The 9,797-nt window shown below is 45.7% G+C and overlaps 2 protein-coding genes across 2 annotated transcripts in view; both read right to left on the reverse strand.

Moving 5' to 3' along the window:
* The window catches only part of LTN1 (listerin E3 ubiquitin protein ligase 1), a gene marked incomplete at its 5' end in the record, with an annotated part of 31,293 nt that extends 25,538 nt beyond the window's left edge, over positions 1-5,755 (reverse strand). The window contains 5 exons of the mRNA XM_084261143.1: positions 118-170; positions 907-1,137; positions 2,486-2,584; positions 2,915-3,118; positions 5,714-5,755. Of these exons, the coding sequence (XP_084117269.1) occupies positions 118-170; positions 907-1,137; positions 2,486-2,584; positions 2,915-3,118; positions 5,714-5,755 (629 nt within the window). The remainder of the gene's footprint in view (positions 1-117; positions 171-906; positions 1,138-2,485; positions 2,585-2,914; positions 3,119-5,713) is intronic.
* Positions 5,756-6,556: 801 nt separating this feature from the next.
* RWDD2B (RWD domain containing 2B) lies at positions 6,557-9,584 on the reverse strand. The gene is made up of 4 exons (XM_084264462.1): positions 9,154-9,584; positions 8,977-9,044; positions 7,962-8,327; positions 6,557-7,290 (listed from the first exon to the last, which is right to left on the reverse strand). Exons 1-4 carry the CDS (start codon positions 9,358-9,360, stop codon positions 7,053-7,055), a joined length of 879 nt encoding a protein of 292 aa, XP_084120588.1. The 5' UTR covers positions 9,361-9,584; the 3' UTR covers positions 6,557-7,052.
* Between the last annotated feature and the right edge of the window lie 213 nt (positions 9,585-9,797).

Genomic DNA, 9,797 nt, shown 5'->3' on the forward strand with positions numbered 1-9,797 from the left:
CAGGTTCTGGACTCAAATTCTGCCCCTTGAAACAAAACTAAATCCACTCCCTCTAGGGACAGAGAACCCAATACAGACCAAGACTTAAATCATATTCATTAAAGCAGGTAAACTTACTGGGGGTCACTGAGTGTATCAGGTGTTTCTTTCAGAAGGTGATCATGAAGCACCTAAGGGAAAAGAACCCAAACAGATATATATATATATATACACGCACATGAGAATCTAGTATTTATCTGTGAATAATATAGTCTATACAGAACCGCCCTACAGTGAAACTTCACAATCTTTGAGTCAAGTCTCAAACACATTTTAGACATGCTTAGACACTACAGACACTTAGAACAAGTAATAATTAAATTGACTCCTGCTGAACACAGCAGCTGCAGGACTGTTTGAATCAACAGTATAATACTTCAAATGGCAGTCCTGTATCACTATACTTCTGGCAAAAAGAAGCAAAACTAACAAAACAGAATGGTTAAATTTCCATATGATGTTCCAGCACTGTGAACTTCAACCTTTTTTAATTCAGTCAATTCAGTTTCATATACAACTGTCAGAAGAGCGTTAACCTTGGTCAGAACTAAATTTGCAGAAGCTCTCCAAGACACTACTCAGCATTCTTTCATCCTCTATTACTGCAGTTAAACTACTCTGGCTTCATTATTGTGTCAGCAACATTACACAGAAATGCATACAGGAAAATTCTAACTGCCAAGTCAAAAAAAAAACCCAGAGGAAGTATCTTTGTTTCAGTCTCTGCATTAGCAGGAGCAAAGTTTCAGGTGAAAAAGAAATTTAGCCATGAAGAACAGCTGAGGGCAGGATAAGTTTTAAACCTGTAATAAAAGCTGACATATACTCAACACAAAGCCTTGAAGAAATACAAAGCTATAAACTCACATTAAGAATTTCATCTTTACAGAATGCTAAGGCTTCAGGTTGCTTGCTTGAAGGAAAAGCTTTTTCAAAAGCTACTTTTGCAGCAGAAGCAGCAGGGGAGTAAGTGTCACACTGAGCAATCAGCCAGTATCCCATGATATTTTTTAAGTAAGGAGCCAAGTGTTTCTTTACTTTAAGAATCAGTTGCTCAAAAGATTGTTGAGTTGCCTCTCGAACGCGGCGATCGTGATCCTGATTTAAAAAAAAAAAGGGAGATTGTTTTCAGAGATGTGTTTTTGATGCCAGCTACTTCAAAGCAGAAGTGATGATTAAGAAAACAAACCTGTCTCATTATTCAGCTGTTTGTGCAATTAATTAGGCTACGGAGATTTGAAAATATGCAACAAAAACCATCTTGCTATCTCTAGATAAGGGGAGAGTCCTAACTTAGCAGAGTCATATTCCTGATACGTAACCTATTCAAAATTATAACTTTCTCTGGATATCCCTAACTACGCTTTCTATTTACATTTTACACAAACATTTAACAGAAAGAAGAGAGGCAAGAGAAACAGGAAGCCCTGAAGACACTTTATAGATTAAAATGGCCATAGCCCTACACAAACTGTGCATCATTACCCATTATTTGTGTATGAATTTACAGCATCCTGACTTTCTATGCTCTTGACTTCTGGAAAGAATTGCTCTAATGGATCAGAACACTTATTCATTTTCTCAAATATCAGATTTCCACCAGCAGCCAGTCCAGTTTGGTGACCTACTCAGTATATCATAACATTATGGATTATCTGGCTACATACGGTCTTTTCATGTTTGGGGGTTCTTCTGTTGGGTTTTCGGTTTGGTGGGTTTGAGGGTGAGGGGGTGTTAGTTACTTTTTAATAGTAAGTCTAGTCAGGTATTAGTCCTAGATCAAAAATATTTATAGTTGTGTTAACTGAAGAGTACATTTTTTCACCCGTTCTGGAATTTACATAGAAGTACTTCTCATGAGAACATGTACCTTTTTTTAATGCAAAGACCTAACAAACAGCTATCTCTATCCAGCAAGTACAGCCCAGGCACCAAGATTCACTGCTAATACTGAAAAATTTTCACAGTAAAGAACACTACTTTTCATGTTTTTCCTAGAACAAGTTAGTAATTCCAACACAATTAGAGGTTCCAATAAGGCCTGCCTTACAGGGTTTCACAGGAAGTATCCAGATAAGGTTTTACTTTAGATCATAGGATATCCTGAGTTGGAAGGACCCATAAGAATCATTGAATCCAACCCCTGGCTCCACACAGGGTCAGCCAGGTCAGAGCATGTGACTGAGCGCATCGTCCAGACGCTCCCTGACCTCAGCCAAGCTGGGTGCTGTGACCCCTTCCCTGGGGAGCCCGTGCCAGTGACCGACCACCCTCTCATTACAGAGCCTCTCCCTACTATCCAGCCTAAACCTCCCCTGTCACAGCTTCATGCTGGTCCCTCTGGAATGTTCTGTCATTGGTTGCCAAAGAGAGGAGATCGGCACCTGCCCCTTGGCTCCCCCTCCTCAGGAAGCCACTGACCACAATGAGGTACTTCAATACTTACTAGTGAGATTTTACAATAAATTCTTGGCCAGTAAGGCAGAACGCCTTTAACAACTTCTGCTTCTCTTTCCTTGCACATTGTCCCAAACTCTTGCATAGCCTAAAATCAAAAACATATTTAAGAAGTCAGAGAGATACAGTCTGTAATTTACCAGCTTCTACCAGACACTGCAACTCTCTTTTTCAAAAAAAATCAGTTAACCTCTTGCGATTCAGCCAGAATTAACAGTCAATTTCATGAGTGCTCTGTCAGCACTGCACAGTGGACCTTCTTAAACCCCTTCAAGATGCAGCCTGGACTGCAGTTCTAGCAAATTTACTAACATGAACATAGCACTTCCTTGATACATTCCTTACACATCCTTAAAAACAACATACTGTTTTCCAATTTACAAAAACAAACGTTATGGGGGACAAAGCACACACTTACTTTTAATTTTGTTGTGATATCCCTTTTAGAAAGTTTTCTCAAGACCATTCGAAAATCGGCATCGACAAGGCTGTCTATTTCCTCTGCTCCTTGCACTGCAGGAACATATCCTAGATCGCTCTCAGACGTTCCAAAGCCAATAAACCCAGGCACTGTTCCACGCTCTTTGGCAAGGAGCTCTGCAGCTCGGCCACTGCTAGAAGGCTGACAAAAAACAGGGACAGAAATCAGTCATCTCTTTAGGTAATTTTCATTTTATTTGAAGTTAAGATCCTATTTATGTCACTTAATTAACCTTCTATTTTAAACAAGCCTCATCAAAAAAAAGAGGCCACCTATGACTTAAACACAGAAGTTCGACCTAGAAAATTATTCTTCCCTTTAGAATCAGCATTCCCTTTTCTTATAATTCATGAATATTTATTAAAAATATTTTTTTGTTTTATAGACATACAAAGTATAACAGAAAAATCCTTCTGTAAACAAACAATTTATTAAGAAACTATTTACTACTTATTTACTACTTCTTTTAACCAGTTCTTCTCACACGGACTAATGCAGCGCTCAAGGAATGCTCTTCACGTCACTGGGAAAAGTAAGAACACCTATGAATGAAATGATGCTGCAACAAAGTTAAGGGGCCACAAGGGATTTCACAGAATAGAGCAAAGGTTACACATGTAACACGATATAATACTATCCCTTTAGTGTCACAGTGAGCCATTTGGAGTGCAGCATCTCTTCTAGTTTGCCCCAGTTAATTCAACACCTTGCTCACCCCTTTAGTGGCCTCATGTTTACTTCAAGCACACTCCTTTGAAAAGACTGTCCCAAAACTGATAAATGTTTTAGGGCTGTCTGTAAGAGACAGAATAATTATAGTCAGAATACCTTTTACTTCCTAATCACAGCTGCAGGTGTCTGAGGTGGCTTGCGGCTTTTTTTTTTTTATGTGATTGGTTTTGTGTGTTTGTTTTAAATTAATGGCAGTTTGCTGAAGCTCCTAGCTCACCATACTCCTCCAATTTGCTTGAGGTACGTAAACCACATTTTACATGGCTACCACTACTGCAGAGTAAGTATTTTTTCTGCATGTGAAACCTCAACTCTAAGGACCTTCTCAGTGTTCCCTTGTCTTCTCTGAATACTTGAGATTTTTAGAGTTAAATAACCTGAACACAACGCCTTACCCACAATTCTGCCATCCTGAGTACCACATCTGATAGATGTCACACCACTTCAGGCCCAGAGGCAAGATGGAGACACCACGACAGGTGTACTCTAACACTCTCCACAGAAAAATACACTGAGCGTATCCACTGGTACCTTGCTGAACATACACCCATGGTGATTTTGCAGTTTCACTCTCCTATCCTTGCCCCTTTCTAGAAAACACGCACAGGTGCTAGGCAAAGTTGAAGTCACTATTTCCTAAAGCATGAGCCCAGGCCAATAATTCCCCCTGAAGCCTGGTGTATTAGGTCTGTGCAGCAAGCTTTTGGTAGTAGGGGGCTACAGGGGTGTCTTCTGTGAGAAGCTTCCCCCCCATGCCTGACAGAGCCGATGACAGCTGGTTCCAAGATGGACATGTCACTAGCCAAGGCTGAGCCCATCAGCAGCAGTGGTAGTGCCTATGCAATACTGTATTTAAGAAGGGAAAATAAAAAACAAAACAAAACCACTACAAACACCAAGACCAGCTGCAGCTAGAGACAGGAATGAAAACATGAGAGAAAAACAACTCTACAGACACCAAGATGAGTGAAGGAGGAAAAGGTGCTCCAGGTACCAGAACAGAGGTTCCTCTGAAGCCCATGGAAAAGACCACAGTGAGGAGGGCTGTCCCCCTGCAACCCATGGAGGATGATGGCGGAACAGAGATCCACCTGCAGCCTGTGGTGGACCCCACACCAGAGCAGGTGGAAGCACCTGAAGGAGGCTGTGACCTTGTGGGAAGCCTATGCTGGAGCAGGTTCCTGGCAAGACTGGAGTAGGTTTGCTGGAAGGACTTGTGACACCATGGAACTGACCCACGCTGGGGCAGTCCATGAAGAACTGAAGCCCACGAGAAGGACTCACATTGGAAAAGCTTGTGGAGAACTGTCTCCTGTGGGAGGGACCCCATGCTAGGGCAGAGGAAAGGTGTGAGGAGCCCTCCCCCAGAGGAGGAAGGACCAGCAGAGACAATGTGTGATAAACTGACCGCGACCCCCATTCCCTGCCCCCTGTGGGAGAAGGAGGTAGAGAACTTAGGAGTAAAGTTAAGTCCTGGAAGAGGGGAAGGGCGGGGTAGGGTGTTTAAAGATTTGGTTTTATTTCTCATTCCTCTGTTTTACTTGGCAACAAATGGGATTATTTTTTCCTAAACCGAGTCTGTTTTACCATTGGCAGTAACTGCTGAGTGATCCCCCTGTCCTCACCTCCAGCCCCGAGCCTTCCCTTACATCTTCTCTCCCCTGTCCAGCTGAGGCGGACAGCGACAGAGCAGCGTTGGGGGGCACTTGGCCTCCAGCGTCAACCCACCAGACTCGGCGGGGGGCCCAGCCCCATCTGCTGAGACCGGGCCCGAAGGCAGCACAGCTTCCCAGCGGCTGACGCGCTCCGGTGCCCTACAGCCCCCCTCCCGAGCCACCAAGGTGGGGAAGAGCGGCGTTAACGCGCCTGCCGCTGCCAGAAGCCCCCGCCCCAAGGCCCAGGCCCAGAGCCCCACCGCCCTCCCGGCTCCGGCCGCCCGCCAGAGCCACTGGCGGAAGCCGCACGGGACCCGTGGCCCACCCCCAGCCCGCGGGAGGCGCTCACCCTCAGGTTGCCCTTGGTTCGCTGCTTGTTCTTGCCCCCCATGGCGGCGGCGCCGGGCACCGGGCAGGAGCAGACGGTCTCACGGCCCGAGCGGAGGAGCGCAGCACTTCCGGGGGCGGGGCTACGCGCACGCGGCGCCCTCTTCAACCCGCGGCGGGGCCGGGCTGTTGGGAGCGTCGGTGGCCGGGGCGTCGCGGGGAGGTGCCGCGCGCCCTGGCTCGGAAGGAGGCGCCCGGGTAACCGCTGACCTGGCGCTGACGTGACCCGGGTGAAGCGCCCTTAAGCGTTGCAGTCAGCAGCAGAGCGCCGGGCGTGCCGCGGGCCCGGCCCCGCACGCTTAGCCAGACGCCTGGGACTCGGCAAAGTTACACGCAGGGGCATCCCGGCACTTGGCGGATGAAATCGCCGCCAAGAATCACTCCCAAACGCTTCTGGGCCCTGGCTGCTTTACCGGACCCCCGCAGGAACACCTCGTTAACCGCAGAAGCAACCGCAGCCCGCTTTCTGTCAGCGCTTTGGACACAGGGCCCGCAAGCAAAGAAACGAGTTAGCATCCCTCGGCCCAACTTCCCGGAAGCCCGGCTCAAAAGCGGGTGCGGCGTTGTGCACTTTGAATTACTGGTCTGCGAAGCTGTGACCTCAGCAGAGCCAGGACGGTTTTACCCGTGCAAGGGAGCCCAATCCTTGGAATGCTCCTGCTTCTGCAGAAGGAGACAGACCTGACTACAGATGTGGTGGAGCACATACACGTTGCGTACACCCTTTCACCGATGTAAAATTCACGCACCTTATGAGCAGGCATCCGACCTCATCCTCTTTGCATGAGCAAGGCTTCTGTGAACTTGATCACTCCTTTTAATTTAAAAAAAAAAAAAAACCCACAACATTCACCTCATACATTTAGGTAGAGAGCAGAAAAGTTTTCAGGTAGTGTTAAGTAAATAGCAACAAATAACATAAGCCTCACATTCCCTCTCGATATATCCACAGTTCATTTTCCCCTCTTATTCCTATATTGATTCACCATAATTCCATTTGTTTGTTCATTTGTCATTCTGTACCTGCCCAATAGGTCATCAAACATATTTTATCTCATCATAATTAGATACGTACCCTGAATGTCCCTAAAACCAGGAAGTGTAAAAAAGCACTCATTTCGTCATTTTCATTCATTCATATCCTCACTGGATAGTCGTTTTCATTGAAAACTGGATTCATCATACAAAACAGGGATGATTAGTTCCCTCTCTGATCAACTGTAGCAAAACAGCTACGGAATCTGTTATGAGGATCAAACTTACAAGGAAGGCACTTGAGCCTGGGGTGACCTTCAACCTCTTCAATGTCCTTCAACCCCAAAGTACATTTGAAAAATGTCAGCACATCCTTTTTCTTCTAGAAAACGATATAGCTGCCCCAAATCCATATGACTTCCTCTGGCACCGTGCGCATCAAAACATTTTTCTTCCAAAAGTGAGAATTTCCTCTGTTCCTGAATCTCAGCGTGTCCTCCACCTTCCAAAGAAACATCTTCTCTGTGCCGAATGAGAATTCTTTTCCACGTCAGTCTTCTCACTCTGAAAGCAATTGGGAGAAATATGAATCTCTCTATAAAAGAAAGACCGGCTTAGAAAATGCTATGAAATAGCTGTTATCACAGAAGTTGATGAATTCCATTTGTTTGCCTATCTTGACAGGGATATTGGTTTCCTAGCTGGCCTCAGAAATACTTCTCAGGTAGAAACGCTCCCATGAGCAGGGACTTGTTTCTTTGTATCTCCTCAGAATTTAAAACCCTTAAATTTTATTCCTCACAAAATAACTGATGAAAACCTGATTCCAACTTCAGTGCTTACTCCTGCCCTGCCTGGTCTAATTCTTATGTTGTTATACTCTCTATAGCTGACATAACCAAATGACTGCACCACCTGGGAGTATAAATGATGGGAGCAGAGTAAAACAGAAACCCAAAGTGAGAACAGCACACATACCTGACACAACAGGGGTATGCAGCCTGTCTCTACACAAGCGCAATGCAGAGGAAAATAAAACAGAAAGAAATGTGTGCTGTGCTGCACTGCTAGCTTCACTTGCTGCAGCCGACAGTAGAGTGGATATTCAGAGCTGCAAATACATTACAATAAACCCAAATACTTTGCACAGCTTTACAGGTTGGAAGGTGGTTGGATTTACCACCTCCTGGCCACATGTAACCTGAAATACTCGCTCCTAATGGAGGGAAACTAACCTTGACCAGAACTCTTCACAATTACTTTGCAGACCTTCTACACAAACAACACCTGGTTTCCCCGGCATGCAAAACCCTGACAGAGCGAGCTCCTTGGCCCAGTCAATAATGTTCTTTCTTTTCTGCTTGTTGTAAATGTGATGACTATAGATCCACAGTCGAGTGAACGTGATGCCTTCCGACTGCACGGCGTCTGGTGTTGTCACCGAGGAGGATGAAAGCTCTTTGTCAACGTAAGCAGCTGCGTGGTCTTTAACCCACTCCCTTGCGCTCAGCATGCAGGGCTCACCACTGCAGCTTTGCATCAAGTAGGTTTTTAGGTCAGAGTTCAGGTGAATCTGTTGAGCGCGGCTTAACAACGATGACCTAAAGGAAAATATAAAAGCAGTTGTAACACTCTTACAATTTAGCGTGTTTTTCAAATGGTCTTGCTTCAAGCAAAAATTCAGGCCATATTTAGGTTGTATGTGAGTGCTATCGATACTTAAGTCATCTTAGCTATGAAAAGGTCTTCATTAGTATTTAATCGGTGTGCTAACTTTTGCGTTCACATACAGCACTACTAGTCTGTAGATCAAAATCAAGTAAAAGGTCCTTGAAAAGTAAGTATGGTGTCTGAACTGATTTCCAGTAATACGCAAGGCTACTTCTTTAAAAAGAAATGTGCCAATAAGAAAAATAACAGAAGTCCGGGAGTCACAGCATTTTGACATGAGAAGATCAAGATCACTCAGAAACTTTTCACTCCAGTTAGTGTTAAGCCATGTCAAAATGGACAGCATTTTCTCTTCTTGAGCACTGGACCTACAAACATTATCTATGTGCAGCCCCACTGCACAGAAGATGGCACTCCTCCACCCTTTTCACCTTTTCCTCATCGATTTGCTGAGGATGCCAGAGACATAACCTCATAGATTTCTTCAACATTGTTGTCCATCTGGCTTGATTTGACAGTAAACTATATATAAAAAAAAGCCTCTAATTGTGTTTATTTGCTGTACTTCTAATGCCATACCTCACAGTAATTTCTGGTGGAACAGTAGGATATTTCAATGGTAAAGCACAGGCCATAGAGAATTCTGCCTAAAAACAAATGAGCGAATGTTCAAGTAAGCTCCAAAATCCAACAAAATAAAAAGTTCTGGGTTTGGTTTGAGGGTTTTATTAAAAAAAAAAAAAATGTTTACAGTACCATAGAGGCATTAGAGGCCTCTGGCTTTACATTCAGTATAAACTGAACTTTTGAAGACGGCATCTCCGCAGACTCATTTTCAACATAGTGTTTCAGCTCTGCCACGGCCAGCTGGTCAGTCACAACGAATTCTTCCTCATAGGGGAACATGCTGGAGAGCAAATCTAGTTCTGAAATTTGCATCTCAGCTGCTTCTCTGTTCGCCATCCCTGCTGATCCCTACGCAGCGACGGAATTAGGGAAGGAAAAACCGGGGCTTGAACATGGGACAAAACTCAGTAACTACCCCCCACAGACCACGTTAATCCTTATAACCAGGCGGACCGAAAACAGCTTATAGAGGCCGGGCAGCGGGAAGCACCGAGGCGCTCTGCGGCAGCCCCCGGGGTTCCCATCGGCCTGCGAAGGCGGCAGGGCGTGGCGCTGCGTCTCCGAATCAATTTCTCCCCCACAGAGCAGCGTCCCTGGGGCGCGGCCGCGGAGCCCCTTCTGCCGAGCCGAGCAGAGCAGGCCGGGCCCGGGACCACCGCCCTAGAGTAACGCCCCGCACCGGCCGCCCACCGTGGGCGGCGTGAAGTGCCCGCGCATGCGCCGGCGTGGCCCTTCCCCCGCTCCGTTCGCCGTCCGTCCCCCCCCCCCCCCAA

This window comes from Gallinula chloropus, assembly GCF_964237585.1.
Source record: "Gallinula chloropus genome assembly, chromosome: 1".
Classification (NCBI taxonomy): Eukaryota; Metazoa; Chordata; class Aves; order Gruiformes; family Rallidae; genus Gallinula; species Gallinula chloropus.